The following is a 24,790-nucleotide window of genomic DNA, read 5'->3' as shown; positions in this document are numbered from 1 at the left end:
AACTAAAAGAGAAACATGCTCCTCATTTTGGGGGGCCAGACTGTGGCATAAGAAAGATTTTCAGAGGGCTGTAATGTGGCTAGATTCTAATCTTGTGATAATTGACAGGTGATGGGGATGGGGGGGGCGTTTGGAGGTGTAGGTAGGAGAAATGTCTGAACCAACACCGTTTGTTTGCCACCTAAGGTTCTTTCTTTAGATGTGTTACTTGGAAACATTCTTGAAGTCAGAAATAAAACCCCACATTTGAAGGATTGAGTTATGTCTTGACAGAGGGTTTTGTTTCTCTCTAGGGAATAGATGGTGATTTTCAATTAGACATATACTTAGATTCTGACCCCTTCGGGAAAGTTCATTGAAAGAAGCTAGTCAGTCCTTGTCAGGAGTTGAGTGTACTTTATCTGTCTAACCTATCAGACAAATAACTACTGGGTACTAGGCTTAATACCTGGGTAATGAAATTATCCCTACAACCAACCCCCATGACATGAGTTTACCTGTATAACAAACCTTCACATATGCCTGCAATCCTAAAATAAAAGTAAACAAACAAAAAAAGATTTGCTAGGACTGTGAGAAGAGACATAGAGTCTGAGCCCAGCTTCTGAAGGCTGTAACACAGTCCTCTTTAGTCTTGCAGTAGTACAGAGCAAATAGTTTTTACATTAAAGTTAGTGTGTTTTTCCATGTGTTACTTGGAATGTATTTTAATTCATGTTAAAATGATCTCAACATTGTGTTTCTCTAGATTGAGAATACTTTTTTGAGATTGGGCTCCTTGCTTAAAATCTTATGAAGGTTGATTAACTTACCCCAACTAACTCCTTTTTTGTAAAAGTGTCAAAAATGAAAAACTGAGGATATTTGTTTAAGATGGAATATATCTATATATAATATTACAGTTATTAAAAATGTATGTTTGCTTAAGTTATTGTAAAAGCATTTCCAGCAAGTGATTGATAACTTTTACCCAAGGCACAGGCAGTAGGTGGAAATAAATCCCTGCACTGGACTTGAAACTAACAAATCTATAATTTGTAAGTTTTTTTGGTCACTACTTGAACCAACATTGGTCTTTTTTCTTGTGATTTATATAGCTCTAATGGTCAGTTTTACTACTTTATTATGTTCTGTTCTCACAGAACTCTTCATTAATTTTTGTATTTTGGTCTTGTCTCTCCCATGAGATATTCAACTTCCTGAGAGCAGTGGTACATGTATCCTATTTTTGTGTGTTGACCAGGTATCACAACTTGTATGTCATAGATATGTGCAGTTTCATGCTTCTTTCAGCTGTTGTTAATCTAACATACTTTTAGCTTCTTAGGGATAAATATTACAAAGTCAGCCTATAGAATAGTACAGTCATGCATCCTGTGTGATGCCTTGATTAGAACTAGTCTGATGTATAGGAAATTTTAGAATTATAGAAAACTGCTTATTAGAAATGTTCAGCCACTCTACCATATTTTGATTGTCAGTGATAATCACAGATTTATATTTGTTGCATAAGAGAAATCTACAGACAACATACCTCAAACTTAATATAGCCAATTGTCATGAATCTATCCCTTCCTCTCTTCCTCCCTTCCTTCCTCCCAGTGACTTATTATTTGTGTGGGCTTCATAGAGGATTTCCTTATTTCAGGAATCATGCATAAAGTTTCTTGAACTCATGCATAAAGTTACTTTACAATATATATTTCTTACTTTTTTTTTTTTTCTTCTCGAGATGGAGTCTTGCTCTGTCGCCCAGGCTGCAGTGCAATGGTGTGATCTCGGCTGTAACTGCTGCCTCCCAGGTTCAAGCGATTCTCCTGCCTCAGCCTTCCGAGTAGCTGGGACTACAGGCATGTGCCACCATGCCTGGCTAATTTTTGTATTTTTAGTAGAGATGGGGTTTTGCCACGTTGGCCAGGCTGGTCTCGAACTCCTGACCTCAGGTGATTCACCTGCTTTGGCCTCCCAAAGTGCTGGGATTACAGGTGTGAGCCAACGCGCCTGACCTACAATATGTATTTCTGAGAGGACATAGCAGTCAGTTGTATGATCTCTAATATAATTTTCTAATCAGAGACAGAAAACTTATTTAACAATTTTCCTTTAAGTGTGGTTAAAAGATTGAGTGGTTTTTGGGAAGATATTATGCTTGAGAAAGGACTTGAATTAGTTGGGTTGCCTTTGTTGTCTTCATGTCTGATAAGTTATCTCACTATGCCTACCTAATGAAGATTAACATTATTTATGAAATGTTTGATTTTAACAGAAACATTTGACCATTTACTGTTTATTTTTATTTTCATATTTCAGGCTTTGTGTATTTTTTTCAGTTTGCACGTTACTTGTAGTTTGGTTGCTTTGAATAAAGTGCACTTTTGAAAGCCTCTTAATTCTCAAGGAGGTTTCCAACTGTGAAGAAGCTGTACAGGTAGTTTTCCCTTAAAGGCTAAACTTCAGGCTGGGTGTGGTGGCTCACACCTGTAATCCCAGCACTTTAGGAGGTTGAGGTGGGTGGATCACCCGAGGTCAGGAGTTCGAGACCAGCCTGGCCAACATGGTGAAACCCCCATCTCTACTAAAAATACAAAAACACATTAGCCAGGTGTGGAGGCACGTGCCTGTAATCCCAGCTACTCAGGAGGCTGAGGTGGGAGAATTGCTTGAACCCAGGAGGAGGAGGATGCAGTGAGCCGAGATCACACCACTGTACTCCAGCATGGGTGACAGAGCAAGACTTTGTCTCAAAACAAACAAACAAACAAACAAAAACCAAAAAAAATTCAATCATAGGAAATCTTGAAAATGCTTCAGTACTTTGTTGGAGTTCATTGTGGTGGAACTTTATAAGCCAATTTTTATGGACCCCTTTAAGCCACTTTATCTTATTCATGGATGGTGTAATTATCATTTATTTCTTTGTTTTCATTGATACATAATAGTTATACCTATTTTGGGGTACACTCATATAATATATAAAGATCAAATCAGGGTAACTGGGATATCTATTACCTTAAATATTTAAAGAGGTGACAACGTATACAGAAAAGAATAGAAACAAAATAAAAACAAAAAACCCCTGTGCTTTAACTCCCCCCCACCCCATGTTTTGATTTTTTGTTTTCTTAATTTACATATTTCAATATTGCCTGCTTTTTAATAGGTTGCTGTAGTTATTGTTTTTGAGATGTTTTTCTTTGGGGCTTCATACTGGAGTTATGTGTGGATTCCATCTGACTTTCCTTGTGTAGCTATGAAGGAATACCTGAGGCAGGGTAATTTATAAAGAAAAAAGATTTATTTGGCTCACAATTCCTATGTTTAGAAAAGTTCTGGATTAGGCTTCTGCATCTGGTGAGGGTCACATGTTGCTTCCATTCATGGTGGAAGGTGAAGGGAAGCCAGCATGTGCAGAGATCACATGGTAAGAGAGAGAAGGAGCTGGGCACCATGGCTCACGGCTGTAATCCCAGCACTTTGGGAGGCGGAGGTGGGCGGATCACGAGGTCAGGAGATCGAGACCATCCTGGCTAACACGGTGAAACCCTGTCTCTACTAAAAATACAAAAAATTAGCCAGGCGTGGTGGCGGGCGCCTGTAGTCCCAGCTACTCGGAGGCTGAGGCAGGAGAATGGCGTGAACCTGGGAGGCAGAGCTTGCAGTGAGCCGAGATCTTACCACTGCCTCCAGCCTGGGCGACACAGCGAGACTCCATCTCAAAAAAAAAAAAAAAAAAAAAAAAGAGAAAGAAGGGAGGGCCAGGCTCTTTTTAACAGCCAGCTCGTGGGAACTAATGGAGTGAGAACTCACCCATTACCATGAAGATGGCACCAAGCTATTCATGAGTGATCCACCCCCATGATGGAAACACCTCCCATTAGGCCCCACCTCCAACACTGAGGATCAGCTTTCAACGTGAGGTTTAGAGGGGTCAAATATCAAACCATATCAATACCACTATTACAGTAATAGAGTATTCTGAATTTGTTCATGTACTTAATTTTAGTGGGTTTTGCATCTTTAAATGTTTTCTTCTTGCATGTTAGTGGGTTTTTTCCCCTCCCTGCTTCATATTGAAGAATTCCCTTTAAGATTTCTTGTAAGATGGGTCTGGTGATGGCAAATTCTCTCAGCTTTCATTTATCTGGGAAGGACTTTATCACTCCTTTATGTTTGAAGGACAGCTTTGCTGGTTTCAGTATTCTTGGATGACAATCCCCATTTTTCAGCACTTTGAAAATGCCATCTCACTACTTCTTGGCCTATATGATTTCATTGAGAGATCTGTTGCCATGCCAGTTAGATAGAGCTCCTTTATATGTCATTGCTTCTTTTCTCTTCCTGATTTTAAGATCCTTTCTTTATCTTTGACCTTTGAGAAATTTATTATATGCCTTGGGGTAATCTTATTTGGGTCATATCTGTTTGGTGATCTCTAACTTTTCTATACCTGGTGTGATCTCGGCTCACAGTAACCTCTGCCTCCCAGTTTCAAGCCATTCTGCTGCCTCAGCCCTCCGTAGCTGGGATTACAGGCATGTGCCAACATGACCAGCTACTTTTTTTTTTTAATTTATTTAATTTATTTATCTTTTTCAAGTTTTGGAAAGTTTTCTGTTGTTATTTCTTTGAATAAGCTTTCTACTACTTGCTCTTGCTCAGTTCCCCCTTGAACAGAAGTAATTCTTAGATTTGGTCTTTGGCGGTAATTTTCTATATCTTGTTGGCAATCTTTTTTTTAATTTATTTTTTTTCTCCTGTGTCTATGTATGTGCCTGTCTTCAAGCTTACTGTTTCTTTCCTCTGCTTGATCAATTCTGCTGTTGAGAGCCTCTGATGAATTTTTTAGTTCAGCAAATGTATTTCTTAGTCCCATGATTTCTGTTTGATTTTTTAAAAATTATTTCAATCTCTTTGTTAAATTTCTTTCTTTCTTTTTTTTTTTTTTTGTGAGACAGAGTCTTGCTCTATTGCCCAAGCTGGAGTGCAGTGATGTAATCTTGGCTCACTGCAAGCTCTGCCTCCCAGGTTCAAGCGATTCTCCTGCTTCAGCCTCCCGAGTAGCTGGGACTGCAGGTGCCCGCCACCACGCCTGGCTAATTTTTTGTATTTTTAGTATAGACGGGGTTTCACCGTGTTTGCCAGGATGGTCTCGATCTCCTGACCTCGTGATCCGCCCGCCTTGGCCTCCCAAAGTTTTGGGATTACAGGCGTGAGCCAAAGTGCCCCATCTTTGTTAAATTTCTTTGATAAATTCTTGAATTGCTTTTCTGTGTTATCTTGGAGATCACTGGTTTCCTTGAAAGTGCTATCTTGAATTCCTGATCAGAGAGCTTACATATAGCTATGTTATTAGGGCCAGTCGGTCACAGGTTTCTTGCTTTGTCCATTTGAGAAGGTCATGGTTCCCTGTTTGCTATTGTTTCTTGTGGATGTATGTCTATGACTTTGCGTTATTGTAGGCTTAGTTATTTATTTCAGTCTTCTCTCTTCTTTTTTCTCTTTTCTTTTTTTTTTTTTTTTTTTGAGACAGAGTCTTGGTCTATCACCTGGGCTGGAGTTCAGTGGCGTGATCTTGGCTCACTGTAACCTCCGCCTCCGAGTTTCAAGCAATTCTGCTGCCTGAGCCCTCCATAGCTGGGATTACAGGCATGTGCCACCATGCCTAGCTAATTTTTTTTTTAATTTATTTTATTTATTTATTTTTTTTGTGAGACGGAGTCTCGCTCTTTCGCCCAGGCTGGAGTGCAGTGGTGCAATCTCTGCTCACTGCAAGCTCTGCTTCCCGGGTTCACGCCATTCTCCTGCCTCAGTCTACTGAGTAGCTGGGACTACAGGCGCCCGCCACCACCATGCCTGGCTAATTGTTTGTATTTTTAGTAGAGACAGGGTTTCACCGTGTTAGCCAGGATGGTCTTGATCTCCTGACCTCGTGATCCGCCCGCCTCGGCCTCCCAAAGTGCTGGGATTCACCGCGCCTGGCCACCCAGCTAATTTTTGTATTTTTAGTTAGAGACAGGGTTTCACCATGTTGGCCAGGCTGGTCTCGGACTCCTGACCGTGATCCACCTGCCTTGGCCTCCCAACGTGCTGGGACTACAGGCATGAGCCACTGCACCCATCCTTTTTTTTTTGGTTACTATTAGTTATGTCTACTTAGAGATTCTTATAATTTACCTTGGATATATTTACCAAGGATATTCTTGACCCTTCTTTCTTTCTTTTCTTTTCTTTTTCTGCTAGGTTACTGTTTCCTTTTTGGTACCAGATGGTGCATTCAGTCCAGGTTTTCCTTAGCTCTAGTAAAGGATCAGAGTGCCCCCTGTCCTGAATGGGGTGTTTCCCAAAGGGTGTGAGAGGGCTAGCTAGGGGTTCATTCCCAGGAGACCTGTGGGACAAACCTCCTACAGTGTAGTACTGCTGAGCTGCCACTCTGATTTGGCATCTCCGTTGGCTGAGTTGCTGAGTTTCCAGGGCTGGGAATGGTATTCCTGCCATCGCTCTTTGTGTCTGGCTGTCTGGAGGGATATTTCTTTCTTCAGGTACTCCCAATGCTTCCTACAGATTGAAGATGGGACAGGTGTCCTCCTAGGAAACCCACAATGGTGGGAAAGCTGGTTGTCCACCTTCATCTCTATTCTAGTGTAGAAACCGTGAGTGGGGGTGTTATTTTCTGCACACTTGACTTCAGGCAGATCAAAGGAAGGGGTGCTGAGGATATAGAAGTCTCTTATTCTCTTACCATTTGCTTGGAATTTTTTTACTTCTCTGGGAACTGACTCCTCCTCATATTTGAGTTCTAGGAAATTGCTGGTGATGACTTGGTGCTGCATATATATATACACATATATATGTATATATATATAGAAAAATATATGTATGTAAAAAATGTATATATGTATATATAAAAATATGTTTGTTTGTGTGTGTGTGTGTGTGTGTGTATATATATATATATATTTTTTTTTTTGAAGACGGAATCTTGCTCTGTCGCCACGCTGGAGTGCAGTGGTGCGATCTCAGCTCACTGCAACCTCCGCCTGCCGGGTTCAAGCAATTCCCCTGCCTCAACCTCCCAAGTAGCTGGGATTACAGACACACACCTACACACCCAGCTAATTTTTTGTATTTTAGTAGAGACGGGGTTTCACCATGTTGGCTAAGATGGTCTTGATCTCCTGACCTCGTGATCCGCCCACCTCGGCCTCTGAAAGTGCTGGGATTACAGGCGTGAGCCGCTGCGCCCGGCCAGTGCTGCATATTTGTTTTTGGTTTTCTGTGAGGGTTGTGGGAGGAGTGAATCCAGCTTGCTTCTATAGCACCATTTTGGTATCAGAAACCACAATTGATATTTGAATAAATGATCACTTGGAAAGAGTAATGTTCTCAGAAGATTCCTATATAAGGTAAGATTATTTTTTGTTGGGAAAAGTTTGCTTCAGAAAATTTTTGATATGGGCGGACAGCTTTATATGGGCATGTTTTTCATTTATCGTCAACTTCTTGTGTTCTTATGTTTTAGAATCTTCTCGAAATGGCATCTTTCCCTGTTTTATTAATGCTTGATGCTGTTATAAAACATTGCATCTATGTTTGGTGATTTATGATTTTATGTTTTTCCAGTTTCTTCATTAAATACTTACTGAGCACACACCTGTGTCAGGTACTGAGCTAGGTGTTAATAATACCATGAACATGTGAACTCGACAGAATGGCTTCTACTTACGAAACTTACTAACAGTTGACACACAAAGCTTTTAGCCCCTCCCCTGCACTTCCCCACTGTCTTTTATTGCAGTAGCAGAACCCTTGTGGGCAAAATTTCAGTGGAATTAAAATCTTACATGGAATCCAAATCTTACACAGAACACTTATGTATCAACCAGAAGGAATGTTTTCTATGATAGGTCCCTACTTTGGAAAAACTTTAACACAGAGATTTTCAAAACTTTCTATACAAGAAAGTTTCTGCAGAATCTCAATATTTAAAGCAGAAAACATAAGGCAGAGCTGATATGGATGAAATGTGTAGTGAGAAGCTTTCTCGCACCAAACCCTCCCTGGAGGCACCTTGTAGAGCTGAGGCCCTGTAAAGACACCAGATAAAAAGCCCCCAAGAGAAAGAACTCAGCTCGAGCTCAGCTCAGCTCTTACGCCGCCGGTGGCCCATTTCCTGACAGAACGTTTAGGTGAACTAGAGACACTCTAGCAGCCATATGTGCAGGCAGTCCTACGTGAGGAAACTTGAGGAAAATATCCTCACATGAAGAGAGTTTCCGTAGGTAACATAGCATTCATCCCAGGAAACCCTGGGAACTTTGGGGTGTGCCATAAAAAGCAGTTTGAAAATCGGTTAACTGGATCACCTATTTGAGCCACCCCTCAGTATCCATGAACTGTTGGTTCCAGGTTCCATTCACAATACCAAAACCTGTGGCTGCTCACATCCCTGATATAAAGTGCGTGGTAGTTACCCATGCACATCCTCCCCTATACTTTACATCATCTCTAGATTACTTGTAATCCCTAACACAATGTTAATGCTATGTAAATAGTTGTTATCCCGAATTGTTTAGGGAATACTGACCAGAGAAACAGTTTGTACATGTTCAGTACAGACACGATCGTTTCCCCTCCACGTATTTTTGATCTGTGATTGGTTGACTCCATGGATGTGGAACTCTCGGTGTGGAGGGCTGACTGTACTAGAAAAGTCACTTTACTACTGCATGTATTATATGTTGAGTATTTTGGAGAGGTCAGGAAAGCTTCTTAAAAGTTGTTCAGAGTTGATATCAACTAATTTAGAATACCTTTTTTCTCATGAAAAATAGTGTGTAAAACACTAAATTATTTTCTACTTAGAAAATATTCAGTAGACTAGGGTAATATAAAATATATTATTTCTTGAAAGTCAAGTTTTGTGCCATTGTCTTACTAGATTTTATAACAATGATGTTAGGTAATGGTAACTTACTAATTTTTCTGATTGCTCGGGGAATTAATTTACATGTATATGGTTATCGAATTGTATTTGAAATCCCAGATTAAAAAGAACTGCCCAACTCTCCAAAGCTTAGTTATTACCTTCTTGTAAGGATTTTTTCTCACTGTGGCTTCCACAGTTATGACTGCCTGCACATATGGTTGCTAGGGTTTCTGGTTTTCATCTGAATGTTATGTCAGGAAATGGGCCACGAATGGCATTAAGGGTGCGGCTGAGCTCTAGCTGAGTTCCTTTTCTCAGGGGCTTTTAATCTCAGGTTCTGTAGGGCCTCATTTCAGACACCTCATTCTCCAGGCCGTACTCTTAGATGCCTAGCTTACAAGGCCAGAGGACTGGCATTTAAGTGACACCTCTTTACAAACATGTTTATTGTTACTGTTTTAGCTTAGATTACTTGGGGAGTTCACTCTGAGATTGTGTGCCAGGGCTTTCTTGTATAGTGCTCCTGGAATAATACTGCTCACAGTGGGGGAGGCAGGACTGGGCAGAAGGGGAAGGTAAACTCCAGCAGAGTCCTGGCAGATCCTAAGGGCAGTGCTGGAGCTGACATTGCCCTTCAGAATTGCCCCAAATTCAGGCAAGATGGCCAAGCCTTTATACTCAAGCCTGGACCATCCCTTGCATGTGGGCTGCCATTCCCTCCCTCTTCAAGGGGTATGTTCTTGGGGGAGGGAACCTGAACTCATGAAGGCAGCAAGGGCCTTGCCAGGAGTGGGACTTGGCAGCCTGCCTGCAGCATCCCCTATAGCCATGCTTGCTGTTTCTCACGTTCATCTGTTTTTGAGAACTGAAAATTAAGTATGAAATGTTCTACTTTCCACAGTTAACTAACAAGACTTCGTAATTTAAAACTTAATGCTTAATCTTTAATAAATGCACAAGTATTAAAACTTGTTAGCACCATAAGTAATGTGAAAATGTAACATAGTCGCATCTATAAAATCCATAGTGGTTCAATCTTTTTGACAATTGGTTATGAGTATAATTGATTAAAAAGTATATTATAAATTACTTCAGGAATTTTGAGTTTTGTGAAATATACTTTACTTTTTGATTCATAAAGTGTTTTTGTAACAAGAACTCCCTTGCATCCCCCCTGAAAAAAACAACCACTTCAGGTAGTGGTTTGCTGGTCTTGTTCTTTGTATCTGCGGTTTATTTAAAATGCCATTGTCTTTTGCTTGTTCATTGTAAGAGGGGGGTTTTTCCCTTGGAGGACAGATGGGCCCTGTCACTTCTTTCCTTTTGACATCTTCATAGTGATTGTTGGGGAAACAGGGTTGGAAAATGGGTTTGGAGAGTAGATCTTGTACTTTGGAGTTAAGATAGGTCTGGGGTTAGGTGCCAGCTCTGTCATCACTTTGCTTGAGTGAAGAGATGCCTGTAAGGAAGCTTTGGCTCCCTCATTAGTTAAATGGAGGTAGTAGTAGAACTTGTATTATAGCATCTTAGCATAAGCTCTGGTGTGTTATCAGTGCTCAATAAATGATGGCTGTGATGAGCTGTAATCATATTATTGGTCAGTTCTTCTTTTTCACTGTGTTTTTGAACACTTTAGTGAAGGTAGAGGGCAAGTCAGGCATACAAGCTTATGCGAGGAATGGGGCCAGGGGGATCATTTTGGGGTTGTTATCTGTTAAAAAATTGTCCTTGAGGTACTGGGCTTTCTTCTTCACAGGGGATGATTGTGAGCAAAACAGCAACAACAAGCAGAAACATAAATAAGGGAGGAAATGACTACTTCACACAGCCTTAGTTAGGCGCAGGGAGCATAGGGCAGGCTTGTTTTAGGACTGACCAGCCTGAGCATCACATGGGCCTGGAAGGAATTCTCTCCTCTGTGGTCCTGGATGTCACAAGGTGAGTGGAAGCTGGGCCATCTGTAGGTGCTGCAGCCCCTGTTGGTGACAGTGACAGAGGGACCTATGGCAGCTGTCTGTGACAGCCCTGTGACAGACGTCTGGGCAGTGGGACAACAGAAACCATTTGTTCCTAAACACACAGCCCCAGGGCTCCCAAAAAACAATAGGGAATTTTGAGGGAGTGATCTGAGAAGTGGGAGTTAGTCTTTGAGAAGTACTGGTAAACAAGTAAGTGGACTGAGCATATCTTGAAAGAAGTACAAAGAGGACAGACAGTTCCTAGAGAAAACTTGAACTAGAGAAAGTAGATTTTCAAAAGTATAGATTTACTTACTATTATTGTGAAATGTTGGCCTAATCTCATTCAGTTCAAGGTAGTGTTTGTTTCACAACTGCAGGGCTATATCTGTTTATGTTTAATTTTTGAGTAAATCACCTGAAGATATGTTTAAAGGAATTTTGTTTTCCTTGGCCTTCAAAATAAATCTTAAAAAAAATTTATAAAAGACTTCAGTTTTAAATGCAACATAATCCTGTAAATATCTAATTAGTGTGTTCATAGTTTATTAGTGATTCAGTTTTTTAGTGTTAGCAGTACTTTAGCAATATGCAGAATAGCTCAAGAAAAACCCTACTGTCCCAAAGCTTAAATGAATAATTATTAATTTTAACAAACCAGTATGTACTTGAGGATATACAATGGTAGGCATTTTATTTGATGGTTTTCAAAGTATACAAAAAAGGTGCAAAGTACATTCTTATCCTCAAAGAATTTGGAATTAGCTACATAATTGAGCAATTGTGTCCCATAATTTAGGGCCTGGCTGTGGAGCAGGCACTCTACAAGGTAGACGAAAATGGATAGTTTATGTTAAAATGTCTGGGTGGTGGTAGGCTTTTTCTACCTCATAGAACTCAAGACCTATCAAGACAAAAATGATGTGTGCACACTGAGCAGCATCTTGCTTTGGGAAGTAGTATATAATACTACATAATATACAATTGAAGGGCTCTGGGAGGAAGAAAAGGGATGAGATGGCTGAGATTTATAATGGTTAAAGAAGGCTTCAAAGTGGTGGAATCTGGGTGGGGTTTGAGAGGTGAATTGAAACATGGAGAGGGGTATTTTGAGGGGAGGAGTGAGGTTGACACCTATGTGAGTGATAGAATAATTCTTAGTCCAGCCTATAGGGAGTGGAATGTTCATATTTAAGAAGGTTGGAGTTAAATTGTGGAGGTCTTGAAAGCCAGGCAGTGAGGCATGAAGGTTTTTAAACTGTAATAGTGACAATAGTCTAGCTGAAGGCTGATAAAGGTTGAAATTGGGGTGATACTGCTGGGAGATAGACACAAGGTTTTGAGGTTGTAGAGTGGATAGGACTTGTTATTGGCAGAGAAAATGAGAAATAAAGAGGTATTGATTTGGGGTGGAGAGTTCTGTAGATGTCTGTTAGGTCCACTTGGTCCAGAGCTGAGTTTAAGTCCTGAATATCCTTGTTAATTTTCTGTCTCATTTATCTGTCTAATATTAATAGTGGGGTGTTAAAGTCTCCCACTATTATTGTGTGGAAGTCTAAGTCTCTTTGTAGGTCTCTAAGAACTTGCTTTATGAATCCAGGTGCTCCTGTATTGGGTGCATATATATTTAGGAGTTTGCTCTTCTTGTTGCATTGATCACTTTACCATTGTGTAATGCCTTCTTTGTCTTTTTTGGTCTTTGTTGGTTTAAAGTCTGTTTTACCAGAGACTAGGATTGCAATCCCTGGCTTTTCTTTTGCTTTCCATTTGCTTGGTAAAATATTCCTCCATCCCTTTATTTTGAGCCTGTGTGGGTCTTTGCACGTGAGATGAGTCTGCTGAATACAGCACAGGCAAAGTAGATTTAGTATAATTCTTAAGGGTCCTATGATTTTTAGAATGGTAAATGAACATTGGATGTAATTTAAAGTCACCAGCCACATTCACCTTTAACAATAGAGTTCTACCTGTCCTTTGAAGCTTTTTTTTTTTTCTTTGAGACAGAGTTTCGCTCTTGTGGCCCAGGCTGGAGTGCAGTGGTGCAATCTCGTCTCATTGCAACCTCTGCCTCCTGGGTTCAAGCAATTGTCCTGCCTCAGCCTTCTGAGTAGTTGGGATTACAGGCGCGCACCACTCCACCTCTTGGGTTCAAGTGATTCTCCTGCCCAGACACCCGATTAGCTGAGATTACAGGCATGCACCACCACGCCTGGCTAATTTTTGTATTTTTAGTAGAGACGGGGTTTCACCATGTTGGCCAGGCTGGTCTTGAACTCCTGACCTCAGGTGATCCACCCGCCTCGGCCTGGGATTACAGGTGTGCTGGGATTACAGGAGTGAGCTACCATGCCTATCCCTTTGAAGCTTTGAAGCCAGGCATTGACTCCTCTATCTGTGAAAGTCCTAGATGGCATCTTCTTCTAGTAGGTATAAGGAGGTTTCCTCCACATTGAAAATCTGTTGTTTAATGTAGCCACCTTCATTAATGATCTTAGCTAGATTTTCGTAGTTTGCTGCAACGTCTATTAATACATCAGCAGCACTTGCTGTTTCACCTTGTACTTCTCTCTTATGGATACAATGGCTTTCCTTAAACGTCATGGTGCTAGAGTCCAGCTTTTATTCTGCAGCTTCTTCACCTCTCTCAGTCTTCATAGAATTGAAGAGAATTGAAGCCTTGCTCTGGATTAGGATTTGGTTTAAGGAAATGTTGCTGGTTTGATCTTCTGTCCAGACATGCAAACATTCTCCATATCAGCAATGTGTTTTGTTTTCTTATCATTCTTGTGTTCATTGTTGTAGCACTTTTAATTTCCTTCAGTAACTTTTTCTTTGCATTCCTAATTTTCAGCTTATCTTAGCTTTCAAAATGCCCTCCTTACTAAGCTAAATCATTCCTAGCTTTTGATTTAAAATGAGAGGCATGCAGCTCTTCTTTTTCTTGAACACTTAGAGGCTATTGGAAGGTTATTAATGGCTTAATTGCAGTATTGTTGTGTCTCAGGGAATAGGCCAGCCCCAGGAGAGAGAGAGAGAGAGAGACAGGGACAGGATTAGCTAGCCGACGGAGCAGTCAGAACACACACATTTATTATGTTCACGCACTTATGTGGGCATGGTTTGTGGTGCTCCCAAACAATCGCAGTAGCAACATCAAAGGTCACTGATGACAGATCACCATAACAGATATAATAATGAAAAAGATTGAAATGTGAGAATTACCCCAAAATGTGACACACAGATTCAAAGCGAGCACATGCTGTTGGAAAAATGCCACAGATAGGCTTGGGTAGCACTGCATTGCCATAGACCTTCAGTTTGTAAAAATGCAGCATCTTTAAAGCACAACAAAGTGCAATAAAATGAGGTATGTCCATAGTAGTATATTAAACAAAAATTAATAAACACTTGGATGTTATCAGAGCAGCAGGATTTAAAACTTCTTAAAAGCCCCGGGTTTTTTTTAAAGGGCTTTTTACCTCCTATCATTTGCTCTCATTCAGGGCATTCTGTTTCAGCTATTGTCTGACAGTGACTTTTACTGATTTTCAAAACTTGTTTAGATAAAGACTATTAGCATATTTTAATAAAGTATAAACATGTTGCTGTTTAACTTTATTACTCATTTTTCATTTCATAAAGGAATTAGATGACTTTTTTTGTGACAGCTGCTACAATTCATGGAGCTAAATTTTTAGGGCAGTTCTCCTGGGAAAGTGGTTTATGTGGAATTTCAGAGCCCCAAGCCTGCCCAATCTACCTTGAGCACATGTTATCTATCACAGCCTGTGGACTTCATAGGCAACATAGCTCTGGGTAAGACCCAGGAGGAATGAAGAGAAGGCAAGGATGAAGCATGGGGAGACCATGCTATAATGAAAATGTGGACTGGCACAGTGGCTTGTGGTGGCCTGTAATCCCAGCACTTTGGGAGGCAGAGGTGGGAGGATCACTTGAGCCCAGGAGTTTGAGACCAGCTTGGGCAACATAGTGAAACCCTCATCTCTACATTAAAAAAAAAAAAAAAAAGTTGCTGGGGAGTCCTGGGAGACATTTAGGTCTTGGGAGTTTGACTGAAGTAGACGTTTGATTGAGGATGCAGTTGTTGGTCCTGAGCACACCAGGCTGACCCTAAAGTCAGGAAATGAGGTTTGCTGACATAGCCTTCCTTCCCATTTTCTGCTTTCATGATTTTTTCATCTTCCCGTTTCCTTCCTCTTCTCCAGGACTTCCATCTTGGAGGAGCAGGAATATGGTTTATCATTTGAGAGTGATATAAGTCAGCAAATACAGAATATCTGTTCTTCTGGTGCTGTATTCCGGGAGAAAGCCATAGACCCTTCCTCTTAGGGAGCTGAGATAGGATAGTAGGGAGGCAGGAAGGTAGAAATACACATGTATTCTGAGTGCCAGGGTGAACGCCTGCATGTGAGATTGTTGATACAACAAGAGAGGGAGTGGGAGTTCTCCTGGGGGGGTCTTGAGCTGAGCTTTGAAAGAGGAGTGGGTGTTTTGTTGTATCTTATTCCTGTTTAGGACAGGAAGACTAATTTTGTCCTGGTGCCTGGTAGGTAGAACTATGAAGAAATCTTAGAAATGTAAGTGGGTAATGATACTTATTTCAGATGTAAGATAAGTGTCCCAGAGTTGAGGCATTAGAGTTCATCTCTAGTGGCGATAACTTTGGGTGTTTTGAGAAGTCAGAGGTCTTCCCTTCTCTTTTATCCTCTTCTTATTCACACTAACTGACATATGATAGTAGATGTGCCTGAGCACTTGATGTTGCTGAGATCCATGTGCCAGAATCTAGGCTTCATTCTGATAGGTCTTAGCAATATCTGTATGTATTTCTACCCCCGCTACTTACATGGAAAATGCCTTGAGTTCTTCCTGCAGTGCTTTATATGTGGCAGGTGTTCAGCACCTATCTCCTGAATTGAATTAGATTGTTTTAAAGTGATTCTTACTAGCAGCACATCTATTATAAAGGAAAATTTTGGGACAGTAACCCAAATGACTCAACCACCTGGTGATTTGAGTATCCTGCGTTTGCTTGGGCCTGTGATAGTGCAGTAGAGAAAGAGAACATAGGACCTGATCATCAGGCTGCTGGAGAGTTGAGTTTTGGATATTCCGATGGGTTGCAAAAAGGTACTGTGCTTTCCTGGGTTCTTTCAAATTGTAATCAGCCTTTTATGTGCCTGTCTGACCCTTGATGTTAGGATTGTTTGAACTGATACTTTTTGAACATTTTCTCAAGTTTACTGGATGTGGGGGGCAGCAAGTCAGGCTCACCTCATTGCCTTGTAGCCATCATTTACACTTGATCTTAGCCAAAAGGCCGAGAAGTGATTTAGCCATCTTTTAATAATGAGCTCCTAAATATGACTCAGTTGATCCATTCCGTGTTGTTCTGTGAGGTAGATGAGGTCTGACAGTGTAATAATGAGCTCCTAAATATGACTCAGTCGATCTGTTCCGTGTTGTTCTGTGAGGTAGACTAGGTCTGACAGTGGTGAAGTGGCTTGTGCAATGTCTCTTAGATGGTGCTTTCCAGTTCTTGTTTAACGTGCGTTCCCCTCTACCGAGGAAGCTGGTTGCTGGAAAACACGTGAAAACATATGCACCTTGCTGTTTTGTTGTCTTTTCTTTCTTTCTCTCTCTTCTCATGGCATGCTTTGAAACAGATTAGAGTTGTGTTTGGCTTCAAACTGCTGCATTTGCCCATCAAAGTAGTGCCGTGGTGTAGGGTTAGCAGGGGTGCAGTTGTGGAGAAGTCAGTGAGTCTAGTGTTCAAATGCAATGTGACTGAGTGCCCCTGAAGCCAGGTGCCCACCTTCTTACAGGCAAGGGCTGTCTGTCAGCCTACACACATAGACTACAGGTTTGAAAGTGCTATGTGAAGCTTTTGTTTAGCATTCTGACTTGGGCCATTGTGGTATTACCGGAAAAAAAAATCTGAAGGAAAAACATGAAAAAGCTTGGCATACACAAATCTATCATCCGACATCAGGGAGGTTGTGGGGAGTCAGGACCAAGCAAAGGTTCTTAGATATGGTAATTAAAAATCACCCCATTCTTTCGTTCATTCATTATAATGTACTGCCCTGTCAGAATCACCTAGGGAGCTTTTTTCAGGGTATGCTGGGTACTTCATCCCTGAGGGATGTATGTTTCTGCTGTCCTTCATTCTCCAGTTATTGCTGGTAATTAGAGGTGTTAGTGATTCTGCCTCTGTAATGGTATGGAAACAGGAAAAAGGCTTAGAAAGTGCTAAACAAGATTTTTTTTGAGATGGAGTCTTTCTCTGTCACCCAGGCTGGAGTGCAGTGGCACCATCTCAGCTCACTGCAAGCTCCACCTCCTGGCTTCATGCCATTCTTCTGCGTCAGCCTCCCAAGTAGCTGAGACTACAGGCGCCCGCCACCACACCCGGATAATTTTTTGTATTTTTAGTAGAGATGGGGTTTCACCTTGTTAGCCAGGGTGGTCTCGGTCTCCTGACCTCATGATCCGCCCGCCTCGACCTCCCAAAGTGCTGGGATTATAGGCGTGAGCCACCACGCCTGGCCTAACAAGATTATTTTTAAGGGCCCTTCCAGCCCTGCGACTTGTATGTAGAGAACAGAATTGTTCTTTGATCCCCTTGGGCTTTATTGACAGAGTGAGATAATTGATTAAAAGAATAGTAGTATCTTTTGAGCAAGATTTTGGGGTTGTCAAGATGGTACATGGAGGCATATTGCTTCTTGACTGCTGAGTGGGGTAGTGCTCTGATTTTATTGTTCATGGCAAGAACAATGATTTGGCTCTTGGTTGAATTTCTAAAACATTAAAATTAGTCTTTCTTAGTTCCTTTGTTATGTGGAAACATTAAAAACAGAAAAATCTGATGGTGGCATTCCAGTTTTATTAGCATTATTACTTATCTTCAGACTGTCCTTTGTCAGACCCTCGGGCAGGGTTTTGGGCTCATTCAGGGAACTTTCAAAGTTATTTGTATAGGAAACATTACATAGCTTTGTCATTATTTAAATACTGTGTAACAAAGCATAGCATTGATAACAGAAGAGAGAAGCATGTAAAATATTTCACAGGGATAAGCATGGAGATGAGTGGGTTCACTTTGAGCAAGATAATGACTAAGGCAGGGAAGGAGAGTGACCTCTGCTTGAAGGCATTTTTGCCCAGTTGTGCTTCACTGGATATTACCACAGTATGGCTTTCAGTTTGAGGATTTAGTTCTACTTGGGAAATATTACATGTCTTCCATGTACGGGGCTGTGATTGGAAGGAAGTTTTCATCCTTTGATTGTTTCTGAAGCTATTAAACTATAGCAATAGTTGGTTAACCATAAGAATTTTATTAATAATTAGTTATGATTTTAAAATGAACTTGATATTTATAGAATTTGAAAAGAAATTGAGACACTGTCTTCCATCTAAAAGAAGAAAAGTAGAACTAATTAAATCATTTGGCTAAGATAGGAGTAGCTGCACCTGGGAAATACTTGTAGAAAATAATAGGCCAGTAAGCCTACCTAGGAGGAGAGGAATGAGGAGGTTGAATTGGTATGATTCAGATCCTAGGAGTAAACTGAGGATCAGAGTAGGAGTAGAGCCATCTTGCCTTACTTTTTCCTCCTTTCTGCAGATAAGGATAGCTAAATTTTCTGTGAGCATACGGTTGAACTTTAGATTGAGGAGCTTTAACTTCACCAATTTTTCAGAAGAATGAATCTGCATATATAAATATCTCCATATCCTACCTTTTTGTTGGCAGGCATATTCATATTACATGTATGTGTGTGTGTGTATGTGTGTGTGTGATGAGGAAGGCTGACCCTCTTGTTTGGAATGGACATACCCCCACACCCACACCCACACCCACACCCCTTTTCTGGGTATATTTGTGATGTAAGCAAGGAATTAAGAACTGGTAAGAAGTGGCCATAAATATACATTGGGTGATAGTCATTTAGTTATGCTAAAATTTTATCTTCCCATTTCGGTTGGAATAATTTCATTAGCAGTGCCTTAAGCAACAGGATATATGATTGAATTTTCTTTTAGTGAATTGCATAGTTATATCGGATCCAATTAAGTTTTGCATATGTTATCAGTAGCATTAAATGAAACCAAGGGTGGTGTTAAGTAAAATTAGTTAAGTTACTTTAGTAAGAAGTAACTTGTACTAAGTATATATTGAGCTAGTAAGTACAGCAAATAGAGGTCTTCAAAAGTATAGTTTATATGTAAAACATGGAATGATTATTCAAATTTATTGTTAATATCCTCATTAAATTTCCTCATTAAAATGCCTTTACAATTTAGTATTTGTATAGGATATTATGAGATTGTTGTTTTAAAATTTCTTAGCAAGTCCATAGTAAAAATAAGTATGGAACTAGAAATGAGTATTTCTGTTCTTTAAGGGTGAAAATTTTTTGCTATAATCAAGATTTTAAAAGTCACATAATTATGAAATAAATAAAACTTTTTTAAGGCTGATAATCTTTTGCTTATTAAAGTCTGTTTGAAAATTACGGTGTTCTTAGTAAGATTTGGTGGAAATATAAATGTTGGTGTAATAATTTTGCGTTCTGTTCTGCTTGTCAATAAAAATATTTTAAAATTTAAAAAGAGAGCAACCCAGATTTTCTTAAAAACAAAAGCCAAAATCAACCAACCACAAAACAAAAAACATACACCAAAACAACCCTAGAGTGCTGGAGTGCTATGAGAGCTGGCACAGAGGGTCTCTAGGCTGTGACTAGCTGTCTTGTTGCTGAGCAGTTTACCTGCCTTGGGCCTTTGTTCCCTAATTTGTAAAATGTGGTTGGCATGATGAGTTGTGACATTGAAATTGGTAATTTATAGGCATATTTTTCTTCTGTTCATTGTCTAAGGAATATGACTCTGTGATTGGCTTTCTAATCTCTACTCAGTTCATCTAAGTGGAGTTTGGTGTTGAATTTCTTTTATGTGACATTATTTAGGAATAGATGTCCTTAGGCTACTAGCTGAAAAATTATAAACCTAAAATTTTTACTTATGTTTAAAATTTTAGGTATGCTATACCTCCGGAGCATGGAAAACGACTTGAAAGACTAGCTCAAGGTAAAACTTGCTTTTTATATTTGTTTTCTGTGTTTTATATGTTTCTGTGTTTTGTAGGTTCTTTGTTTTTGAGGTACTTTTTACAATATAGACCGTTACTCTGTTGGTTTTATTCTATTCAAGTTATTGACTTTTACATGTTTTTTTAATTGAACAATTTTAAATTTTTTCACATTAGTTTGTGAATATTATTTTTTCCCTGTTGCATAATCATCATGGTTATTTTAGTTGACTGTTTAGTATTTCATCAAGTGATTGCCCTTAATCTGTTTTGGTAGTTTCTAAAAAAATTGTTTTTTAATGTAATGCATTCAACATCATTGTGCCAATAATTTTTTTTTTAATTAAGTTACATTCTTCCAGACGGTATTGTTGCTGCATCTTGGGGTACGGTTTTTTCATGACTACTTTTTCTGTTGATCTACTGTTTCCCCCAAGGGTTATGTCACTGCCGACACCCAGTTCTTCTGTGGCCCACTGGGACTGGAGGTGTGCCCTTAGGGAAGTATGAAGGTGAATGGCTCTGAGTAACAACACACATGAGATTTTGGGCCTTCTTGGACTGGCAAAATTAAACTTACTTTACTGCAGGTTGTATTTTTATTTTTCATGGCCTGCTGCTTCTTTAGGGCCAGAATAAAGAACTTTTCTGGACCTCTATTGATGATCCTGTGCCTGCTTTTGTGTGTGCAGACAATGCCAATGCAGGCAGCCACCTTCCTCCTTCCTCCTTTTTTTTGAAGATATGCCAGGAGGCCTTGCCCTCTTCTACTTACGTATGGGAAGCAGAGTCACATTCACCCCCTGCCATCCTTATCTTCAGTTTTGCTAGCCACCCTTCCAGAAAGAAGATGTAGGCTGGTAGTGGCTTATTTCCAGGGAAAAGTGGAGTTCCATTTGAGTGACAACTGAGGAGCAAGGCCTTCTGCCTTTATCCAGGATTGAGTCCTCAGCGAGCAGTGCTCTTTTAGTCCAGTGCAGATCTAAGTTTCATTGGTGTGTTAGGTTTGCCTTCTATTAGGAAAAGAATTTTGTTCCTGCCTTATATGTGCTTTCAATTAATAATGAAATGGGGACACTGAGAAACCTCATTGCTTGACTTGACAGTTTTTAACAGAAACTGTTAATGGCACCTAAAGGTTACTTTTCCCTAAATTACAGAAGAGTATTAGAAGGAACAGTTATAGTATTACATTTTTAGAAGCATTATTATAATTTTGTCAGGCTAATAACTATAAAGCGTCTTTTTAAAAATGTAATACATTATAGTAATAATAGCGATTGATGTAATTGTAATCTTGAACTTTGTTAGGGACTCTTTTCATGAATAAGTTTTGGATAATAGATTAGAGTAGAGCTTATAAGATGATTACTGTAACACTTAACTACGTAGGCAGTGAACTTTGTGTTAACACTATATTCTAAACTGTCTTCTTCTCTGTAATAAAATTTTTCCACCATTTTCTATTAATCTTGCTACCAGAGAACTTTTAAAATGAAGCCGATGTAAACCTTACAATATTGAGTCACAGACTAAAATTTCTGATATAAACTTCTAATGCTTTGACGTAAACTGTCTGAAAATGACATTCCAGAAAATGGTTACCGTTTGTTTAATCAGTAAGAGGTTAATGAACTTGAAGGATGAACAAGAACTTGAAATCAGTTGCCTGTTTATTCAAAACTCTTTTGCAGCAATATTTTGAGAAATAAAGCAGGGAAAAGACCCTACAAGATAGTGAAGGATTTGTATCTGATGACCAGATGCCAGCCAAAATAATTGAATTCTGCTAAATAATTAAAATGATAAAATAATGCAGTGCGAATGATGGAGCATTTTAGAATGTCTAGCTCATAGCAACACTTGATTCATAAAATGAAAAGTAGGCTCAGATATTTTCCATTATCTTGTCTGCGCATCGTAATTATCACACTTGCCTTTTATGCGTGAATGCTTTCATCTTTGGTTTCTATTGAAATCTTGATTGACTGTGGCACCTACAAATATTTTATCCAAAAGACATTAGGCCTGCATCTAATAAAGCCAGGAGTTTGGTTTCGCCCTTCAGCTGCTTTCTCATTTATACAGGTTTTCCCCATATTATGTAGACATAAATGTAATAAAAATCTCAAGTGAATTGTTACAATTTTTATACTTGTTATATTCATCTGTAATGCCATTGCATTCTTTCTGATTTTTGGTTTGATACAATTGGATTGCAAATATGGAGGAGAAGAGAGTTATAATGTTAAATCATGAATGACAGTTTGGAAGATTTTCAGTTTTTAAAATGTCTAAATCTCACCTATTTTAGAAAAAAGATAATATTGCTGTTATATTAAGTTAGGTAAATTGAGAAAGTGTACAGATTTTTGTGAAAAGTAGTATTTCATATTTCATTTGTCCTTTATTGGGAATAAAATGCTATTATTTTAAAAAACTGAAAAGGATTTACTTTGAAAATTTTGGTTACTCGTCCAAAATATGTGATTTAGGACTTTGTGCAGCCAGTTTTGAAAGTGTGAACGATTAGAAGGAAACTTATTTCAAAGGACAGTATAGTGGAAGTGAGTCAGTTCTTTTAGATCCTTATATTTACTTGAAACAAATGTTGGTTTTGTTACCTTATTAAAAAAGCAGCATTTAGCAAAAGGGAATAGAAGAAACATTGCTACCAAGGGTTAGTTTAGTTCATGCTTTTAAGCATTTGTGTGTGTGTGTGTGTGTGTGTGTGTGTGTGTGTGTGTGCACGTGCACGCACATTGTGGAATTTTTTTAATGGCTAGTAATGTTGATTTTAATCCTGTGGAGTAGAAGGTCATAGCCCGATTTGCAGGGATCCCTATGCCAGGGGGTAGATAAAGGTCAATGGGTGGGATGCAGACAGGCATTCAGTGGACTCTTTGAAATTATATTCAAAGTTGGGCATATACGTAGATTTCTGGGAACGCCATCATCAAATCCCCTGAGATCATTTGGTCCAAAAAGGATTATGAGCCACTGCTGTCAAGAGAATAGAAGAGCAGCAATAAATAAATCATTTTAATTTTATGAACAGATTGTAAATTAACCTGCTCTCATACCTCTCTCTTGGAAATTAGGGAAATGTACTTTTATTAGCTCTCAAAATGGTAAATATTATTCCCTTAAGCATTCACTTAGCTGATAGTCTGAAATATTATATTGAAATGTCTAGTTTTGAAAGGCTTATAAATAAAATACCTCTGATTATAAATAATCAATTTTAAAGTACCCCGTAAGCCATAAAAAATGCAAAAGACCAGTGATATATCCTCTGCCTTCATGCCTAACTCATGCCTTAGGCATGGAGATCAATGTGTGGTGCGTCAGGGTATGTTCATTTTCGTCTATCAGCTGGATTTCACTAAGAGTGGAGAAACAGTTGGTAAACTTAATTTCTTAACAATTTGATGTCAGTGATATCACTGTCTGTATTTAAATGTAATTGGATATTTTATATCCAGCCATGTTCCTAGTAGGATTTTAGACATTGGGCAATAATACATGAAATATACCCAAATAACGTAATTCATTTGTGAGTGAAAGACTTTTAGTTCCCTTCTCTTAACCGAGAATGGAGAGGAAGAATTCAGGAAATGAATGCCAACTAGTAGGGAGGAATTATGGGGAAATGAAGATTTCTTTGATTTGAGGGTGCAAATGGGGCTGGGCAGAGGCAGAGCCAGAAGAATCCTGGTTAGTTTAACTCTGACCCGTTTGATCCCAATGTTCTTGGCTTGGGGAGTCCTTGGTGACTTGTGCGTAGATTATCCATGGATATTTCAAGGGGGTGGGAAGTGAGAGCTGAAATAAAGTGGTCTCAGGAATGCAGTAAAAAAAACCCCATGCGTGTAATGACACACACCAGTTAAACTGGGCGGAAATTTTAAATCTCGGTTTTCTGCTAATTATCTTGAAATGGAAAAAACTTGCCCATTACACAATGCGCACCATGTCTAGGAGATTAAAACAAGCCACTTGTTTAGGAGAAGTGCCATTCTCCATTCCAGGATCAGTATGAAGTTCTCCTGGCACTCCTCCTGGAGCGCTCTGCTGGTAGAGATGTTGATGGATTATGGGACGTTAGGGTCAAGTGAGGCCTGGGAAAGGATAATTTTCTGTCCATTCCTGAGTCACCACTCCATGAACGTTAGCAAGCACCAAGAGGCCAAATGTAATACGTGCCTCTCATGTCAACCTCTCAAGTAGAGCTGTGGGTAAATGTTACTAGGTTTCTCTGCATACAATGTAGGTCATTGGTTCTTTTCATAAATAAGCTTGCCAAGAAATTTCATGTGTAAATCAAATACAGTACATCTGTTTCTGAAAGCATTTTTCACTGAACCAATTTTCTATACCTTTTTCTTGTATTCTTTTCCTTAGCTTTTGTTTATATGGTTGCTATATTTTTCAAGCCTCATACCAGTCATATAAAACCACGATAAAACTTCATCGAAGCATACTTGGGCAAATTTCAATTATCAAGTAAAATTGTAAAGAAAAATTTTTTACTAGTTTGGAAATAGATCTACATGTTTGATTTTCTTCCCTTCCTCCCTCCTTTGTTCCTTGTCTTTCTCTCCCCTTTCCTAAAAAGTTAATGGCTATCATCATCTTCACCAAATTAGTGTTTGTATACCCATAAAAATGTCACTAAGCTTTGATCTTAAAATCTTTTCTCAAGGCTGAAATTTTTGGTGATTTAATACTATAGCGTGTGTTTGTATTTGAATCATAAAAGATTGGGATTTAAAAATAATTTCT

General features: G+C 39.3%; 1 protein-coding gene across 9 annotated transcripts in view; it reads left to right on the top strand.

Moving 5' to 3' along the window:
• KDM4C (lysine demethylase 4C) overlaps positions 1–24,790 on the top strand; it is a 420,634-nt gene that overhangs the window by 105,513 nt on the left and 290,331 nt on the right. For all 9 annotated transcript variants that reach the window (XM_063696408.1, XM_055350581.2, XM_031014365.3 and 6 more), the window contains one exon: positions 19,955–20,004. In XM_063696408.1, coding sequence (XP_063552478.1) covers positions 19,955–20,004 — 50 coding nt within the window. The remainder of the gene's footprint in view (positions 1–19,954; positions 20,005–24,790) is intronic.

Source organism: Gorilla gorilla, chromosome 13, assembly GCF_029281585.2.
Source record: "Gorilla gorilla gorilla isolate KB3781 chromosome 13, NHGRI_mGorGor1-v2.1_pri, whole genome shotgun sequence".
NCBI lineage: Eukaryota > Metazoa > Chordata > Mammalia > Primates > Hominidae > Gorilla > Gorilla gorilla.
Note: the sequence above shows the minus strand (reverse complement) of the source record. Positions and strands in the feature narration are given on the sequence as shown.